General features: G+C 62.7%; 1 protein-coding gene across 1 annotated transcript in view; it reads right to left on the bottom strand.

The window, feature by feature from the left end:
- Positions 1 to 1,029: 1,029 nt before the first annotated feature.
- The window catches only part of LOC133264331 (phosphatidylinositol 3,4,5-trisphosphate 5-phosphatase 2-like), a 30,271-nt gene continuing 11,446 nt past the window's right edge, over positions 1,030 to 19,854 (bottom strand). Inside the window, exons 8-28 of the mRNA XM_061444282.1 lie at positions 19,542 to 19,640; positions 19,277 to 19,427; positions 19,076 to 19,182; positions 17,249 to 17,351; positions 15,274 to 15,470; positions 14,281 to 14,398; positions 13,715 to 13,811; positions 11,610 to 11,748; positions 10,869 to 10,968; positions 10,706 to 10,794; positions 9,815 to 9,896; positions 9,627 to 9,716; positions 9,413 to 9,526; positions 8,794 to 8,882; positions 7,335 to 7,422; positions 7,101 to 7,256; positions 6,313 to 6,397; positions 4,967 to 5,104; positions 3,296 to 3,728; positions 1,506 to 1,612; positions 1,030 to 1,197 (exon numbers count right to left, since the gene is read on the bottom strand). Of these exons, the coding sequence (XP_061300266.1) occupies positions 1,107 to 1,197; positions 1,506 to 1,612; positions 3,296 to 3,728; positions 4,967 to 5,104; positions 6,313 to 6,397; positions 7,101 to 7,256; positions 7,335 to 7,422; positions 8,794 to 8,882; positions 9,413 to 9,526; positions 9,627 to 9,716; positions 9,815 to 9,896; positions 10,706 to 10,794; positions 10,869 to 10,968; positions 11,610 to 11,748; positions 13,715 to 13,811; positions 14,281 to 14,398; positions 15,274 to 15,470; positions 17,249 to 17,351; positions 19,076 to 19,182; positions 19,277 to 19,427; positions 19,542 to 19,640 (2,673 nt within the window). The 3' untranslated portion in view covers positions 1,030 to 1,106. The remainder of the gene's footprint in view (positions 1,198 to 1,505; positions 1,613 to 3,295; positions 3,729 to 4,966; positions 5,105 to 6,312; positions 6,398 to 7,100; positions 7,257 to 7,334; positions 7,423 to 8,793; positions 8,883 to 9,412; positions 9,527 to 9,626; positions 9,717 to 9,814; positions 9,897 to 10,705; positions 10,795 to 10,868; positions 10,969 to 11,609; positions 11,749 to 13,714; positions 13,812 to 14,280; positions 14,399 to 15,273; positions 15,471 to 17,248; positions 17,352 to 19,075; positions 19,183 to 19,276; positions 19,428 to 19,541; positions 19,641 to 19,854) is intronic.

Raw genomic sequence — 19,854 nt, 5'->3', positions numbered from 1 at the left:
TTCCTGAGCATCCCCCACCGTGGGGGACCCCCATTCTAGGGAGACCCTGGGGACCCTCCCTGGAAGGGCACGTGGTGAAGCTGGGGGTTGAGCACCCATGGGGGGATCTGGGGAGCACCCATGCTGGGGGTCCTGGTTCCAGCCCTGCTGCCCCCAAGGGTGACGCAGCCCCAGGAGGGGACGGATCCAGTAAGCAGTACCTGATGGGCAAACTGGGGATGGGGGGGGGGGCACCCCAAGGCACTGGTGGTGATGGGAGGGGGCGTTGGGTGAAGGCACTGGTGGGGTTCTGCTGTGGTGGGACCCCATGGGTGGGGGTGGGACCCTACTGGTGATGATAGGACCCCACGGGTGGTGACGGGATGCCATGGTCGTGATGGGACCCCATGGTAGTGATGGGACCCTATGGTGGTGATGGGACCCCATGGTAGTGATGGGACCCCATGGTGGTGATGGGACCCCATGGTGGTGATGGGACCCCATGGTGGTGATGGGGCCTCATAGGTGATTGCAGGACCCCATGGGTGGTGATGGGAACCTATGGGTAGGAATGGGCACTCTGAGGTCTCCCTGGTGTCACCCATGGGGGCTGGTAGAGCACCCCCATCCCAATCCCATCCCATCCCATCTCCCGTTTCCCACATCCCATCTTGGCATCATGAAGGCACTTGGGTTGAGCCACAGCGTTGCTCAGAGCTTCCTCCTCCCTGGGTGCAAGGGGCCATGGGGGCACCCTGAGGTCCAGGGGGGGGGTGGGTGGGTGTCACCCCAACCCCCCCCCAAGACCCCCCAATAAATAAGAAATAACTTAACCAAGGGGAGCCCCATGATGGGACCCCCTGAAATTGTCTGACCAGGTCCCAGCACCCCCAACCCCCCCCTGCACCCCCATTGCCCAGCGTCCAGGATGGGGGGGTCCTGGTGATGCTGGTGGGGATCCGGGCCAAGGGGATGCAGATCCGGGATGCAGGATCCAGGATGCTGCAGGGATGCAGGATCTAGGATGCTGCCGGGATGGGGGATCCAGGATGCAGGATCCAGGATGCTGTCGGGATGCAGGATCCAGGATGCAGGATCCAGGATGCTGCCGGGATGGGGGATCCCAGCTACTTGCGGAGCTGGAGGCTCTCCAGGAGGACCCGCTTGTGGCCCGGATCCCGCACTCCGGCCTCCTCCAAGTCCTCCTCCGTGATGTCACTGGGGGGGGGGCACACACATGGGGGTCACAGCGCCAAAGGGGGGCACCCACACTTGGGGGGGGCACCCAGCCCATGGGGTTCCCGGGTGCACACCCAGGCTCTGGCTATGGGGTGATGCAGTGTGGGGGGGGGCAGCAGGGATGCTCCCAGGGGCAGTGGGGACCCCCCGGGGGTCTCCCCAAGGGCAGAGTCTCCCCCCCCCCACGCCGGCACCCGTGGTCCCCCCCAGGGAGGATGCGATGGGTGGGGGGGGTGACGGGGGGAGGGTCCTGGGGGGTGTTTTGGGGCCGACCCCCCCCCGCTCACCTGAGGAACTCGAGGTCGTCCCAGCCGTTGTGCACCAGCCCCTGCTCGTACCTCTGCAGCCCCAGGGCGCGCAGCCAGACCCCCACAGCACCCCCGGCACCCACCGCCTGCGGAGAGCACCCATCAGCGCCAGGGCACCCACAGCACCCCCGGCACCCACCGCCTGCGGAGAGCACCCATCAGCGCCAGGGCACCCACAGCACCCCCGGCACCCACCGCCTGCGGAGAGCACCCATCAGCGCCAGGGCACCCACAGCACCCCACAGCACCCACTGCCTGTGGAGAGCTCCCACTGCCACCCCACTGTCACCCCCCAGCACCCACTGCCTGGGGAGAGCACCCATTGTCACTCCACAGCACTCACAGCACCCACCTACACCCCATAGCACCCCACGGCACCCACCCATCGGTTCCACAGCACCCCCAACATCCACCCGCAGCACCCCACAGCCCCACAGCCCCCTGGGGGTCTCCCCCAAAAGGAACCACAATAAGGGACACTGGGGGGTCTCATCATGCATCAACCCCCATCACCCTACACCCATCTCCTGCTCCCATCTCCTGCTCCCATCTCCCATCACCCATCTCCCATCTCCCCATCTCCCATCTCCCATCTCCCCCCATCTCCCCCCATCTCTCCCCCATCTCCCCCCCATCTCCTCCATCACCCATCTCCATCTCCATCTCCCATCTCCCATCACCCATCTCCCATCTCCCATCTCCCATCTCCCATCACCCATCTCCCTATCTCCCATCACCCATCTCCCATCTCCCATCACCCATCTCCCATCTCCCCCCATCTCTCCCCCATCTCCCCATCACCCATCTCCCATCACCCATCTCCTATCTCCCATCTCCCATCACCCATCTCCCATCTCCCCCCATCTCTCCCCCATCTCCCCCATCTCCCATCTCCCATCTCCCATCTCCCATCACCCATCTCCATCTCCCATCTCCCATCTCCCATCTCCCATCACCCATCTCCCATCTCCCATCTCCCATCTCCCATCACCCATCTCCTATCTCCCATCTCCCATCACCCATCTCCCATCTCCCATCACCCATCTCCCATCTCCCCCCATCTCTCCCCCATCTCCCCCATCACCCATCTCCCATCACCCATCTCCTATCTCCCATCTCCCATCACCCATCTCCCATCTCCCCCATCTCTCCCCCATCTCCCCCATCTCCCATCTCCCATCTCCCATCACCCATCTCCCATCTCCCATCTCCCATCTCCCATCACCCATCTCCCATCTCCCATCTCCCATCACCCATCTCCTATCTCCCATCACCCATCACCCATCTCCCATCTCCCATCTCCCATCTCCCATCACCCATCTCCCATCTCCCATCTCCCCCCCATCTCCCATCTCCCATCTCCCACTCTCCCCCATCTCCCCCCCATCTCCCATCTCCCCCCATCTCTCCCCCATCTCCCATCTCCCATCTCCCCCCCATCTCCCATCTCCCATCTCCATCTCCCATCTCCCATCTCCCATCTCCCATCTCCCATCTCCCATCACCCATCTCCCATCACCCATCTCCTATCTCCCATCACCCATCACCCATCTCCCATCTCCATCTCCCATCTCCCATCTCCCATCTCCCATCTCCCATCTCCCCCCCATCTCCCATCTCCCATCTCCCATCTCTCCCCCATCTCCCATCTCCCATCTCCCATCTCCCATCTCTCCCCCATCTCCCATCTCCCATCTCCCATCTCCCATCTCCCATCTCCCATCACCCATCTCCCATCTCCCCCCATCCCCTGCCCTCCCCGCCCTCACCTCCTCGGCCAGTTCCTCCTGGATGCTCTCCCTGATGGGGTGCGTGCGGAAGGCGGCCCCCGCGCGCCCGTGCTCGTGGGGCAGGCGCGGGCCGGCCCCGAACTCCTCCTCGCTCAGGCTCTTCGCCATCTGCAGCACGGAGCAGGAGCCGTCGGCGGCGCCGGGGCCCGGCTGCAGGCGCGGGGGGAGCCCCTCGGTGGGGCCGGGCCGGGGCCGCGGCTCCTCCCGGCCCGGGGGCTCCTTGGCCACGTCCCTTGGCAGCGGCGGCGGGGGGAAGTCGGGCGGGGGGAGGTTGAGCGCGTCCTCGTCCTCGGAGCTCCCGTCCCGCGGCGCGGGGGGGCTGCAGGCGCGGCGCCGGTGCGGGACCCCCTCGAGCACGTAGTAAGCGGGGTTGTTGAAGCTGGTGTGCAGCGGGTCCGGGTCCGGCCGGGGCCTGCGGGGGGGGCACGGCGGGGGGGTACGGGTGATGGGTACGTGGGTGGTGGGGGGGGAACTTGGGTGATGGGGGGGCATGGGTGATGGGGGGGCATGGGTGATGGGTACGTGGGTGGTGGGGGGGGAACTTGGGTGATGGGGGGGCATGGGTGATGTGGGGGCATGGGGTGATGGGGGGGCATGGGTGATGGGGGGGGCATGGGTGATGGGGGGGCATGGGTGATGGGTACATGGGTGGTGGGGGGTACGGGTGATGGGTACGTGGGTGGTGGGGGGGGGCATGGGTGATGGGGGGGGGCATGGGTGATGGGGGGCATGGGTGATGTGGGGGCATGGGTGATGGGTACATGGGTGATGGGGGGGCATGGGTGATGTGGGGGCATGGGTGATGGGGGGGCATGGGTGATGGGGGGCATGGGTGATGTGGGGGCATGGGTGATGGGGGGCATGGGTGATGGGTACATGGGTGATGGGGGGGCATGGGTGATGTGGGGGCATGGGTGATGGGGGGGCATGGGTGATGGGTACATGGGTGATGGGGGGTACATGGGTGATGGGGGGCATGGGTGATGTGGGGGCATGGGTGATGGGGGGGCATGGGTGATGGGTACATGGGTGATGGGGGGTACATGGGTGATGGGGGGCATGGGTGATGTGGGGGCATGGGTGATGGGGGAGCATGGGTGATGGGTACATGGGTGATGGGGGGTACATGGGTGATGGGGGGCATGGGTGATGGGGGGTACAGGTGATGGGGGGCATGGATGATGGGGGTACATGGGTGATGGGGGGTACATGGGTGGGGGGGTACGGGGGGAGTACATGGGTGATGGGGGGTACATGGGTGATGGGGGGTACATGGGTGGTGGGGGGGCATGGGTGATGGGGGGCATGGGTGATGGGGGGGCATGGATGATGGGGGTACATGGGTGATGGGGGGTACATGGGTGATGGGGGGTACATGGGTGGTGGGGGGGCACAGGTGATGGGGGGGGCATGGGTGATGGGGGGGCATGGATGATGGGGGTACATGGGTGATGGGGGGGGCATGGGTGATGAGGGTGGCAATGGGTGATGCAGGGGCCCACAGGTGATGGAGAGGTCCAATTTCTGATGGGGGGGTCCCATGGGTGATGGGGGTCCATGGGTGATGGGGGTCCATGGGTGATGGGGGGTTCCAGGGGTGATGGGAGGGGTCCATGGGTGATGGGGGGTCCATGGTCCCACCACACGCACCGGCTGGGGGCGGGCTCGTCCCTGCGGTGTGGGGCTGGGGGCCGTGGGGCAGGGATGGTGCTGCTCTGCTCCGGCTCCTCCGCAGGCTTGGGAATGGTGGAGGGATCGGCAGCGGCTGCGGGCTTGCGGGTGGAGGATCTGTGGGAGAGGGGATACATGGGGGTGAACAGGGATGGCATTGGGATGGGGGCTGGATGCATCGGGATGGGGCTGGATGCATTGGGATGGGGCTGGATGCACCGGGATGGGGGCTGGATGCATCGGGATGGGGGCTGGATGCATCGGGATGGGGCTGGATGCATCGGGATGGGGGCTGGATGCACCGGGATGGGGGCTGGATGCACCGGGATGGGGGCTGGATGCATCGGGATGGGGGTTGGATGCATCGGGATGGGGGCTGGATGCATCGGGATGGGGCTGGATGCACCAGGATGGGGGCTGGATGCATCGGGATGGGGGCTGGATGCACCGGGATGGGGGCTGGATGCATCGGGATGGGGGTTGGATGCATCGGGATGGGGGCTGGATGCATCGGGATGGGGCTGGATGCACCAGGATGGGGGCTGGATGCATCGGGATGGGGGCTGGATGCACCAAATGGGGGTCAGATGCACAGGGATACAGCTCAGATCACCAGGATAGGGCTTGGGTGCACCAGGATGGGGCTTGGATACACTGGGATGGCGCTCGGATGTACCAGGATGGGGCTCAGACCCCAAGGATGGGACTCAGACCCCCAGGATAGTGCTCGGCCCCCCGGGATGGGGTTCAGATACACTGGAATAGTGTTTGGATGCACCAGGATGGGGCATGGATGCACTGGGATGGGGACTGGATGCACCAGGATGGGGTTTGGATGCACCGGGATGGGGCTCAGATCCCCGGGATGGGGTTTGGATGCACTGGGATGGGGTTTGGATGCACCAGGATGGGGTTTGGATGCACTGGGATGGGGTTTGGATGCACTGGGATGGGGTTTGGATGCACCAGGATGGGGCTCAGACCCCCGGGATGGGGTTTGGATGCACCGGGATGGGGTTTGGATGCACTGGGATGGGGTTTGGATGCACCAAGATGGGGCTCAGACCCCCGGGATGGGGTTTGGATGCACTGGGATGGGGTTTGGATGCACTGGGATGGGGTTTGGATGCACCGGGATGGGGTTTGGATGCACGGGGATGGGGCTCGGACCCCCAGCACAGGGTGTTGAAGGCACTGAAACCCCACCCCTGCCACAGTCAGCACCGGGGCCATCCCCACCACATCCCAGAGGGATGCTCGCAGCACCACCCATGATCCCATGGGATCGGGGGGCACCTGAACCCCCCCGCCCCCCCTGCCCATACCTGGCACAGTCCTGGGTGGCCCTGGCACCCAGCGGCACCTTCCCCTTGCTGGCGGCGGCCTCATCCTTGTCGATGCTGATCCACTCTGCCGGGGCAGGAGGTCACGGGAGGGTCCCATCATCCCAATGGGAGGGTCCCATACATCCCAATGGAGGGTCCCATTATCCCCAGTGGAGGATCCCACACATCCCAATGGAGGGTCCCATACATCCCAATGGGAGATCCCACACATCCCAATGGAAGGTCCCATCATCCCAATGGGAGATCCCATACATCCCAGTGCAGGATCCCCATCATCCCAATGGGAGATCCCATACATCCCAGTGCAGGATCCCATCATCCCAATGGAGGATCCCATCATCCCAATTGGGGGATCCCATCATCCCAATGGAGGATCCCATCATCCCAGTGCAGGATCCCACACATCCCAATGGAGGGTCCCATCATCCCATTGGATCCCAATGGAGGACTCCATCATCCCAGTGGAGGATCCCAATGGAGGACCCCCATCATCCCAGTGGAGGACCCCATCATCCCAATGGAGCATCCCATTGGAGGACCCCATCATCCCCTTGGGGGATCCCAATGGAGGACCCCTTTGGAGGACCCCATCATCCCAGTGGAGGACCCCATCATCCCAATGGAGGACCCCATCATCCCAATGGAGGATCCCATTGGAGGACCCCATCATCCCAGTGGAGGACCCCATCATCCCAACGGAGGATCCCTTTGGAGGACCCCATCATCCCCACGGGGGACCCCACACCTCCCCCGGGGGTGTCCCTCACCGTAGAGCCTCTCGCGGGTGCCCAGGCGCTCGGCGGGCACCCTCACGCGCATGCAGCCGCGGATGTTGCCGGTCTCCTCGCCGCGGTGCGACAGGAAGGTGAGGAACTGCTGCGCCGTGCTGCCGATCATGGACTTGAGCGCGATCACGCACTCCCCTGGGACGGCAGCCGGGACGGGGGTGAGCGGCATCCCATGGGAATACCCCCCCCCCCCGCCGGGATGGAGGCACTCACCGTAGGACTCGTACCCATCGAGGGACTTGACGGTGAGCAGGAGGTGCTGGTCCTGCAGGTACTCGATGTCCGAGAGGATGGGCTTCAGCTGCGGGGTGGAGGGCGTGAGATGGGATGGGATAGAGATGGGATGGGATGGGATAGAGATGGGATGGGATAGAGATGCGATGGGATGGGATAGGGATGGGATGGGATAGAGATGGGATGGGATAGAGATGGGATGGGATGGGATGGGATAGAGATGGGATGGGATAGAGATGGGATGGGATGGGACGGGATAGAGATGGGATGGGATGGGATAGAGATGGGATGGAATGGGATGGGATGAGATGGGATGGGATGGGATAGAGATGGGATGGGATGGGATGGGATAGAGATGGGATGGGATAGAGATGGGATGGGATGGGACGGGATAGAGATGGGATGGGATGGGATAGAGATGGGATGGAATGGGATGGGATGAGATGGGATGGGATGGGATAGAGATGGGATGGGATGGGATGGGATAGAGATGGGATGGGATAGAGATGGGATGGGATGGGACGGGATAGAGATGGGATGGGATGGGATAGAGATGGGATGGGATGGGATGGGATAGAGATGGGATGGGATAGAGATGGGATGGGACGGGATAGAGATGGGATGGGATGGGATGAGATGGGATAGAGATGGGATGGGATGGGATAGAGATGGGATGGAATGGGATGGGATGATATGGGATGGGATAGAGATGGGATGGGATGGGATAGAGATGGGATGGAATGGGATGGGATGAGATGGGATGGGATGGGATAGAGATGGGATGGGATGGGATAGAGGATGGGATGAGATGGGATATGATAGGACGCAGTGGGGATGTGGTAGGATGTGATGGGATGTGACTAGATGAGATAGGATGACATGGGATATGGTGGGATGTGGTAGGATGTGATGGGATGGGGTAGGATGTGATGGGATGTGGTGGGATGTTATGGGATGTGGTGGGATATGATAGAATGTGACTGGATGAGAGGATGACATGGGATGTGGTGGGGAATTGGTAGGATGTGGTGGGATGTGGTAGGATGTAACGGGATGTGGTGGGATGTGACTGGATGAGATAGGATGACATGGGGTGTGATGGGATGAGTTGGGATGTGACAGGATGAGTTGGGATGTGATGGGATGAGTTGGGATGTGATGGGCTGAGTTGGGATGTGATGGGATGAGTTGGGATGTGATGGGATGAGTTGGGATGTGACAGGATGAGTTGGGATGTGATGGGATGAGTTGGGATGTGATGGGATGGGATGATACAGGATGTGATGGGCTGAGTTGGGATGTGATGGGATGAGTTGGGATGTGATGGGCTGAGTTGGGATGTGATGGGCTGTGATGGGCTGAGTTGGGATGTGATGGGCTGTGATGTGATGCTGGCACCTGGGGCTCCCCCTGCTCGTACCCCCCTCAACCCCCTCACCGTGGGCAGCTGCCGGGACGACCACTGCACCTTGAGGAAGTTGATGTTGTCGCTGCTCTGGGCATCGTTCTCGAAGCTCTTCTTGAACTCTGGGGCGATGGGGACATCAAACAGCACCCCCGGGACCCCAAACAGCCCCCAGGACCCCAAACAGCACCCCCGGGACCCCAAACAGCCCCCAGGACCCCAAACAGCACCCCCGGAACCCCAAACAGCCCCCAGGACCCCAAACACCCCCCAGGACCCCAAACACCCCCCCGGAACCCCAAACAGCCCCAGGACCCCAAACACCCCCCAGGACCCCAAACACCCCCCCGGAACCCCAAACAGCCCCCAGGACCCCAAACACCCCCCAGGACCCCAAACACCCCCCTGGGACCCCAAACACCCCCCTGGGAGCCCAAACACCCCGCGGGACCCCAAACACCCCCCAGGACCCCAAACACCCCCTTGGGACCCCAAACACCACACGGGACCCCAAACACCCCCTTGGGACCCCAAACACCCCTGGGAGCCCAAACACCTCCCTGGGACCCCAAACACCCCCTTGGGACCCCAAACACCCCCCAGGACCCCAAACACCCCCCTGGGACCCCAAACACCCCCCGGACCCCGTCACCTTCCAGGCAGGTGGAGTAGAACTCGATGAAGAACTTGGTGCGGCTCGAAGTCTTCACGATGGCCTCGATGCTCTCGAACTCGATGTGCGCCTGCTCCGAGGACTTGGAGAGCCCTGCAGGGGCACACAGAGCATGGGGGACCCCCCGGGCCCCCCCACACCGTGCCAAGGGAGGGCTGGGACAGGCGGGGGTGGGACGGGGGGGAGCAGGCACCTTTCTTGGAGACAAACTGGGAGGTGACCCCCACCTCGAAGGAGGCGAAGACGGGAGAGTGGTCACTGGTGACAATGTCATCGGTGCACCCTGAGGGCGAGCAGTGGGGGGTCAGGGTGCCCGTGGGGGGTCAGGGTGCCCATGGGGGGGTCAGGGTGCCCGTGGTGTCCGAGGCTCCCACTGCTCACCGTAGGCGTTGCAGTTGATGTGGGTCTCGGGGTAGGACTTCCAGAGGATGCGGTCGCACCACGAGGGCACGTTGGTACGGACCTGGGGGGGGTGAGGAGCACAGGGGGTAAATGGGGGAGGTTGGGGGTCCACATACACACACTGAGCCCCACAAACCCAACATGAGCCCCCTAAACCCAACCATGACCCCCTCCCACCATGCCCCCATCCCCTCCATGCCCCCATCCCACCATGACCCCATCCTACCATGAACCCCTCCCACCATGCCCCCATCCTACCATGACCCCCTCCCACCATGCCCCCTTCCCACCATGACCCCCACCATGCCCCCATCCCCTCCATGCCCCCATCCCCTCCATGCCCCCATCCCCTCCATGCCCCCATCCCCTCCATGCCCCCATCCCCACCATGCCTCCATCCCCACCATGACCCCCACCATGCTCCCATCCCCTCCATGCCCCCATCCCCTCCATGCCCCCATCCCTCCATGCCCCCTCCATGCCCCCATCCCCACCATTCTGCCCTCCCACCAGGACCCCCTCCATGCCCCCATCCCCTCCCATTCCCCCATCCCCTCCATTCCCCCCTCCCCTCCATGCCCCCATCCCCTCCATGCCCCCATCCCCACCATGCCCCCATCCCCACCATTCCCCCCTCCCCTCCATGCCCCCATCCCCACCATTCCCCCATCCCCACCATTCCCCCATCCCCTCCATGCCCCCATCCCCTCCATTCCCCCCTCCCCTCCATGCCCCCATCCCCTCCATGCCCCCATCCCCACCATTCTGCCCTCCCACCAGGACCCCCTCCATTCCCCCACCCCCTCCATTCCCCCCTCCCCTCCATGCCCCCAACCCCACCATTCCCCCATCCCCTCCATCACCGCTCACCCCCGTTGGCTTCTGCTTGTGCCACACGTAGGTGTCCCTGGAGCCCCTCTCGTAGCGGTACGTGGGGGGGAAGGTGATCTCCTCCTCTCCTGCAGGGACGGGGTTGGGGTCAGGCGGCCGTGGGCCCGGCGCGGGGCCGTGGGGCCGCAGGCGCGGGGCGCACCGAAGCGCAGGAACACTTTGTGCTTCTCCTTCTCCAGGTTGAGCTGGTCCACGCGGAGCAGCGGCTCCAGCTCCCGGCGCCCGATGTAGTTGAGGATCTCCTGCGGGAGGGCTGGGGGGTGAGCGGCCGGGGTGCGGGGGGCACGGGTGGTTGTGGTTGTGGTTGTGGTTGTGGTTGTGGTTGTGGCTGTGGCTGTGGCTGTGGTTGTGGTTGTGGTTGTGGTTGTGGTTGTGGTTGTGGTGGTTGTGGTTGTGGTTGTGGTTGTGGTTGTGGCTGTGGTTGTGGTTGTGGTTATGGTTGTGGTTGTGGTTATGGTTGTGGTTGTGGTTATGGTTGTGGCTGTTGTTGTGGTTGTGGCTGTGGCTGTGGCTGTGGCTGTGGTTGTGGCTGTGGCTGTGGCTGTGGCTGTGGTTGTGGTTATGGTTGTGGTTGTGGTTATGGTTGTGGTTGTGGTTGTGGTTGTTGTGGTTATGGTTGTGGTTGTGGTTGTGGTTGTGGCTGTGGCTGTGGCTGTGGCTGTGGCTGTGGTTGTGGCTGTGGCTGTGGCTGTGGCTGTGGCTGTGGCTGTGGCTGTGGCTGTGGTTGTGGTTGTGGCTGTGGCTGTGGCTGTGGTTGTGGCTGTGGCTGTGGCTGTGGTTGTGGCTGTGGCTGTGGCTGTGGCTGTGGTTGTGGCTGTGGCTGTGGTTGTGGTTGTGGTTGTGGCTGTGGCTGTGGCTGTGGTTGTGGTTATGGGGGTCTCACCTGGATGTCCATGTCCAGGCGGTAGTTGAGGTCCCCGAACCAGAAGAGGTGGGTGAAGCGCAGGGAGATGTCGAAGGAGCTCAGCTGCTTGTCCCCCAGCGACAGCAGGCGCAGGATGTCCACGTAGTTCTGGTTGCGCCTGGACGGGGATGGGGCGCTGTCAGCGCACTGGGGGCTGTGCTGGGGATGGGGGTCCTCTATGGGTGCTGCTGGGGGTCCTCTATGGGTGCTGCTGGGGGCTGTGGTGGGGCTGGGGGTCCTCTATGGGTGCTGCTGGGGGTCCTCTATGGGTGCTGCGGGGTGATGTGGTGGGGCTGGGGGTCCTCTATGGGTGCTGCTGGGTGCTGTGGTGGGGCTGGGGGTCCTCTATGGGGGCTGCGGGGTTATGTTCAGTGCTGCTGGGTGCTGCTGGGTGCTGTGGTGGGGATGGGGGACCTCTATGGGTGCTGGTGGATGATGTTCGGTGCTGGTGGGTGATGATCAGTGCTGTTGGGTGCTGTTGGGTGCTGTTGGGTGCTGGTTGGGTGCTGGTGGGTGATGTTCAGTGCTGATGGGTGCTGGTGGGTGATGTACAGGTGCTATTGGGTGCTAGTGGGTGATTATCAGTGCTAGTTGGGTGCTGGTGGGTGATGTTCGGTGCTGGTGGGTGCTGGTGGGTGATGTTCAGTGCTGGTGGGTGATGTTCAGTGCTGGTGGGTGCTGGTGGGTGATGTACGGGTGCTATTGGGTGCTGGTGGGTGATGTTCAGTGCTGGTGGGTGATGATCAGTGCTGGTGGGTGCTAGTGCAAGCAGTTGGGTGCTGTTGGCTCCTATTTGTGTGCTGTTCATGGGGTGCTGTTCACATGCTGGTGGCTGCTATGGGTGCTATGTGTGCTGTGGGTGTTACAGGTGCTCTATGGCTGCTGTGGGTGCTCTATGGATGCTCTATGGGTGCTCTATGGATGCTCTGTGGGTGCTCTATAGGTGCTCTGTGGGTGCTCTATGGGTGCACCCACCCAGAGCTCTGGGGGTGCTCTCTGGGTGCTCTATAGGTGCTGTATAGATGCTCTATAGGTGCTCTATGGGTGCTCTATGGATGCTGTCTGTGTGCTCTACAGATGCTCTGTGGATGCTCCATGGGTGCTCTATGGGTGCCCTATGGGTGTTCTATGGGTGCCCTATAGGTGTTCTATGGGTGCCCTATAGGTGTTCTATGGGTGGTATGGGTGCTCTCGGTGTGCCCTAGGGGTGCTCTGTGGGTGCTCTATGGGTGCTCTATGGGTGCCCTATGGGTGCTCTCTGGGTGCTATGGGTGTTCTCTGTGTGCCCTATGGGTGCTATGGGTGCTCTCTGGGTGCCCTCTGTGTGCCCTATGGGTACTCTCTGTGTGCCCTATGGGTACTGTCTGGGTGCCCTAAGGGTACTCTCTGGGTGCGCTATGGGTGCTCTCTGGGTGCCCTCTGGGTGCCCTATGGGTACTCTCTGTGTGCCCTATGGGTGCTCTCTGGATGCCCTCTGGGTGCTCTCTGGGTGCCCTATGGGTACTCTGTGGGTGCTCTGTGGGTGCCCTCTGGGTGCTCTGTGGGTGCTCTGTGGGTGCCCTCTGGGTGCTCTGGGTGCTCTCTGGGTGCCCTCTGGGTGCTCTCTGGGTGCTCTCTGGGTGCCCTCTGGGTGCTCTGTGGGTGCTCTCTGGGTGCCCTCTGGGTGCCCTCTGGGTGCTCTGGGCGCTCTGTGGGTGCTCTGGGTGCTCTCTGTGTGTCCTATGGGTGCTCTGGGTGCTCTGTGGGTGCTCTGTGGGTGCCCTCTGGGTGCTCTGGGTGCTCTGTGGGTGCTCTGGGTGCTCTGTGGGTGCTCTCTGTGTGTCCTATGGGTGCTCTGGGTGCTCTGTGGGTGCTCTGTGGGTGCCCTCTGGGTGCTCTGGGTGCTCTGTGGGTGCTCTCTGTGTGCCCTATGGGTGCTCTGGGTGCTCTGTGGGTGCTCTGGGTGCTCTCTGTGTGCCCTATGGGTGCTCTGGGTGCTCTGTGGGTGCTCTCTGTGTGTCCTATGGGTGCTCTGGGTGCTCTGGGTGCTCTGTGGGTGCTCTCTGTGTGCCCTATGGGTGTTCTGGGTGCTCTGTGGGTCTCACCGCGCCGTCTTCTCGCTGCCCGAGGTCAGGTGACAGTTCACGAAGCCCAGGGAGGTGCCGTTGAACATGAACGAGACCCCCACGGCGCCTTTGTTCCCTGGGGGGCACGGGGGGGGGGGCACAAGGACGGCGCCTGAGCACGGCCCCCCCGTGATGTGCACAGGCACAGCCCCACCTGTGCGACACCCGTGGGGCAGGACCCCCCATGAGCCCCATTCACCCCCCATGAGCCCCATTCACCCCCCCATGAGCCCCATTCACCCCCCATGACCCCCATTCACCCCCCCATGACCCCCATTCACCCCCCCATGACCCCCATTCACCCCCCATGAGCCCCATTCACCCCCCCATGACCCCCATTCACCCCCCATGACCCCCATTCACCCCCCATGGCCCCCATTCACCCCCCCATGAGCCCCATTCACCCCCCATGACCCCCATTCACCCCCCCCCATGGCCCCCATTCACCCCCCCCATGGCCCCCATTCACCCCCCCATGACCCCCATTCACCCCCCCCCCATGACCCCCATTCACCCGCCCCATGGCCCCCATTCACCCCCCCTACCCAGGGTGTTGGCGATGCCGGTCTTGACGCTGGAGGTGCTGACGTGGCTGATGCGGTTCTCGTGCTCCGGCTTCACCAGCACCACCACCTTGATGCTCCACAGCGCCTGCACCGCCACCTGCGGCAACCCCGGGGTCACCATCGCCAACACCCCCCAGCGTCACCATCGCCAACACCCCCCGGTGTCACCAACACCCCCGGTGTCACCATCACCAACACCCCCCGGTGTCACCAACACCCCCAGTGTCACCATCACCAACACCCCTGGTGTCACCATCACCAACACCCGCCGGTGTCACCATCACCAACACCCCCTGGGTGTCACCATCACCAACACCCTCCGGTGCCTCCATCACCAACACCCCTCGGTGTCACCATCACCAACACCCCCTGGGTGTCACCATCACCAACACCCCTGGTGTCACCATCACCAACACCCCCGGGAGTCACCATCACCAACACCCTCCGGTGCCTCCATCACCAACATCCCCCAGTGCCACCACCACCACCACCACCTTCCAGTGTCACCAACACCTGCCAGTGCCACCATCACTGACACCATCCAGTGCCACCATCACCAACACCCCCGGTGTCACCATCACCAACACCCCCGGTGTCACCATCACCAACACCCCCTGGTGCCACCACCACCAACACCCTCCGGTGCCTCCATCACCAACATCCCCTGGGTGTCACCATCACCAACACTCTCCAGTATCACCAACAGGCCCCAGTGCCACCACCACCACCATCACCCCACCGTGGGTAGCTCCTTGCAGCCACCTTCACCCACCACGGGCTGGTCCCTGGGGCACCGCTCGGCCACCCCAAAGCACCCAGTGATGGGACTGACACCCCTGCGACCCCCAGCACCCTTAGGACCCCCGGCACCCTGTCACCGCCAGCACCCCCCAGCCCCACGATGACTCCAGCGACCTCCAAGCCCCCCCCCGGCACCCGCTGACCCCTCGGGCGCCGTCCCCTCCCTCGCACCGGGCGGTACTCGAGGTCGGTGCAGTCCTTGAGCGCGGCGCGCAGGAAGTCCACCCACTCCTTGTCGCCCAGGGAGTTCTCCTGCGTGCCCAGCACGTAGATGTCGTGGGCCAGGGCCACCGACACCTCCTCCAGGGTCTTGCCCAGCCCCTTGGACGTCACCCACGAGGAGATGCTCTTGGGGGGGGGGACGCTGCCTGCGGGAGGGGGGCGCTCGTTGGGGGGGGGGGGGATGCACCCAAAGGTGCTCCGGGAGCTCGTGGGACCCCTCCAACCCCACGCTCCCAGCGCGTTCCCAGCACGTTCCCACCGTGCTCCTGCCACATTCCCACTGCGTTCCCAGTGTGTTCCCATGTTCCCACCCCATTCCCACTGCATTCCCAGTGTGTTCCCATGTTCCCACCCCATTCCCAATGCATTCCCAGTGTGTTCCCATGTTCCCACCCCATTCCCAATGCATTCCCAGTGTGTTCCCATGTTCCCACCCCATTCCCAATGCATTCCCAGTGTGTTCCCATGTTCCCACCCCATTCCCAATGCATTCCCAGTGTGTTCCCACCCCATTCCCACTGCATTCCCAGTGTGTTCCCACCCCATTCCCACTGCATTCCCAGTGTGTTCCCATGTTCCCACCCCATTCCCACTGCATTCCCAGTGTGTTCCCATGTTCCCACCCCATTCCCAATGCATTCCCAGTGTGTTCCCACCCCATTCCCACTGCATTCCCAGTGTGTTCCCATGTTCCCACCCCATTCCCACTGCATTCCCAGTGTGTTCCCATGTTCCCACCCCATTCCCACTGCATTCCCAGTGTGTTCCCACCCCATTCCCACTGCATTCCCAGTGTGTTCCCATGTTCCCACCCCATTCCCACTGCATTCCCATCACATTCCCATGTTCCCTCCACATTCCCACCATGTTCCTGCCACATTCCCAGTGCATTCCCATGTTCCCAGCGCATTCCCAGTGCATTCCCATGTTCCCACCACGTTCCCACTGCATTCCCAATGCATTCCCATGTTCCCACCCCATTCCCAGTGCATTCCCAGCACATTCCCAGTATGTTCCCACCCCATTCCCACTGCATTCCCATCACATTCCCATGTTCCCACCACATTCCCACCATGTTCCTGCCACATTCCCAGTGCATTCCCATGTTCCTAGCACATTCCCAGCACATTCCCATGTTCCCATCACATTCCCAGTGCATTCCAATGATCCCACCATGTTCCTGCCACATTCCCAGCACATTCCCATGTTCCCACCACATCCCCGGTGCATTCCCACATTCCCACCATGTTCCTGCCACATTCCCAGTGCATTCCCAGTACATTCCCATGCCCCCACCACATTCCCAGCAGGGTCCCACCATGTTCCCAGTGCATTCCCACCATGTTCCAAGAGCATTCCCGGTGTGTTCCCACCACATTCCCAGCACGCTCCCACCACATTCCCACCCCATTCCCAGTGTGTTCCCAGCACGCTCCCACCCCGTTCCCAGCATATTCCCGGTGTGTTCCCTCCACATTCCCAGTGTGTTCCCAGCACATTCCCAGCACATTCCCACCCCATTCCCACCACATTCCCAGTGTGTTCCCAGCACGCTCCCACACCGTTCCCAGCACATTCCCGGTGTGTTCCCCTCACATTCCCAGCACGCTCCTACCACATTCCCACCCCGTTCCCAGCACATTCCCGGTGTGTTCCCCCCACATTCCCAGTGTGTTCCCCCCACATTCCCACCCCGTTCCCAGCACATTCCCGGTGTGTTCCCCCCACATTCCCAGTGTGTTCCCCCCACATTCCCACGTTCCCCCCACATTCCCAGCACGCTCCCACCACATTCCCACCCCGTTCCCAGCACATTCCCGGTGTGTTCCCCCCACATTCCCAGCACGCTCCCACCACATTCCCACCCCGTTCCCACCCCGTTCCCAGCACATTCCCGGTGTGTTCCCAGCCCGTTCCCGCTCACCCATGTTCCAGGTGCCGATGAAGATGGAGATCATGTCGGGCTCATCCTGGTGGGAATGGCGGTTCTTCATCAGCTGCAGGAGCTGGCAGAAGGCCTCTCGCTTCTGTGGGGCACAGGGGGGCTCAGTGGGGGCCCCCCAGCACCCCCCAACCCAGCACCCCATGGGCCAGGCAGGGACCACGGGAGCACAGCCCTCAGCACCAGCACCAGCACCCGTCCCCATGGGGAGCCAGGGGCTAAATCCTGCCCCTCCATCCCCAGTGGGACCTCCCTGTCTCCAATGGGCAACACTGACTCCAAAGGGGATCGTCCATCTCCGAGCAGGACCCACATCTCCAGTGGGGACCCCACATCTCCAATGGGAACCCACATCTCCAATGGGAACCCACATCTCCAATGGGAACTCACATCTCCAATGGGGACCCCACATCTCCAATGGGAACCCACATCTCCAATGGGGACCCCACATCTATAATGGGAACCCACATCTCCAGTGGGGACCCCACATCTCCAATGGGAACCCACATCTCCAGTGGGGACCCCACATCTCCAGTGGGGACCCCACATCTATAATGGGACCCCACATCTCCAATGGGAACCCACATCTCCAGTGGGGACCCCACATCTCCAATGGGAACCCACATCTCCAATGGGGACCCCACATCTATAATGGGAACCCACATCTCCAGTGGGGACCCCACATCTCCAATGGGAACCCACGTCTCCAATGGGACCCCACATCTCCAGTGGGGACCCCACATCTCCAATGGGACCCCACATCTCCAGTGGGGACCCCACATCTCCAATGGGAACCCACATCTCCAATGGGGACCCCACATCTATAATGGGAACCCACATCTCCAGTGGGGACCCCACATCTCCAATGGGAACCCACATCTCCAATGGGACCCCACATCTCCAACGGGAACCCACATCTCCAATGGGACCCCACATCTCCAATGGGAACCCACATCTCCAGTGGGGACCCCACATCTCCAATGGGAACCCACATCTCCAATGGGACCGCACATCTCCAGTGGGGACCCCACATCTATAATGGGAACCCACATCTCCAATGGGACCCCCAACTCCAATGGACCCCCATCTCCAGTGGACCCCCATCTCCAGTGTGGACCCCCATCTCCAGTGGACCCCCATCTCCAGTGTGGACCCCCATCTCCAGTGGGACCCCCATCTCCAATGGACCCCCATCTCCAGTGGGACCCCCATCTCCAATGGACCCCCATCTCCAATGGGACCCCCATCTCCAATGGGACCCCCATCTCCAATGGACCCCCATCTGCAGTGGGACCCCCATCTCCAATGGGACCCCCATCTCCAGTGGACCCCCATCTCCAGTGGGACCCCCATCTCCAATGGACCCCCATCTGCAGTGGGACCCCCATCTCCAGTGGACCCCCATCTCCAGTGGGACCCCCATCTCCAGTGGACCCCCATCTCCAGTGGGACCCCCATCTCCAGTGGACCCCCATCTCCAGTGGGACCCCCATCTCCAATGGGACCCCCATCTGCAGTGGGACCCCCATCTCCAGTAGACCCCCATCTCCAGTGGACCCCCATCTCCTGTGGACCCCCATCTCCAATGGACCCCCATCTCCAATGGGACCCCCATCTCCAGTGGGACCCCCATCTCCAATGGACCCCCATCTCCAATGGACCCCCATCTCCAATGGACCCCCCATCTCCAGTGTGGACCCCCATCTCCAGTGGACCCCCATCTCCAATGGGACCCCCATCTCCAATGGACCCCCCATCTCCAGTGGGACCCCCATCTCCAGTGGGACCCCCACCTCCAATGGGACCCACCCTGGCGCTGGCGAACACGAAGTCCTTCCGCTGCGTTTTGTCCTTCTCCTTCTCGAAGACGATGCCCAGTTTGTTCTGCACGCGCTGGGATTTGATCAGCTGCCGGACTGGGAGCGCGGCGGCAGCCGGGATGAGCCGCGGGCCCACGGGGACACCAGGACCCTCCCCAGGCCGTCCCAGCACCAAAGGGCCCCCCCTCACTCTTGTCGTGGGTGAAGGTGTTCCAGTCCTCCTGCGTGTCCTTCTGCTTCTTGAGCACCACCAGCTTCCCCCCCTCCACGTCCACGCTCAAGGTGTACTTCTGGGACTTCCCGATCTTGGTCAGGTCCCCCAGGGTGACGTCCAGCTTCACCTATGGGGACACCGGGTGCTGCGGCGGGGGGGAGCCCCTCCGTGCCGCGCTGGATGGATCCGGCCGCTGCTGACCCCAAGCCAGGTCCCGCGCCGCGGTGGGGATGGGGCTCACCTCGAAGGTCTGCACCGGGATGCTCTTGGCCTTGCGGGACAGGGGCTGCGGGGGGGTGCTGGGGGCGGCCGAGCTCATCTCCTGCAGGGCCTTCAGCGCCTGGGGGAGCCCCCACCATCACCACCACCGCCATCAATCATCATCAGCAGCAGCCATCACCATCAGCATCAGCATCGGCATCACACCATCGTCATCATCATCAACATTAATCATCATCACACCATCATCACATCATCACATAATCTTCACATCATCATCTTCATTAATCATCATCACACCATCATCACATCATCATCATCATCATCATCAACGT

The sequence above is a fragment of the Pezoporus flaviventris genome, unplaced genomic scaffold (genome assembly GCF_033815535.1).
Source record: "Pezoporus flaviventris isolate CSIRO_AGI_PZ_B2104156 unplaced genomic scaffold, CSIRO_AGI_Pfla_v1 ptg000764l, whole genome shotgun sequence".
Classification (NCBI taxonomy): domain Eukaryota; kingdom Metazoa; phylum Chordata; class Aves; order Psittaciformes; family Psittacidae; genus Pezoporus; species Pezoporus flaviventris.
This window is presented reverse-complemented; position numbering and strand designations above follow the sequence as displayed.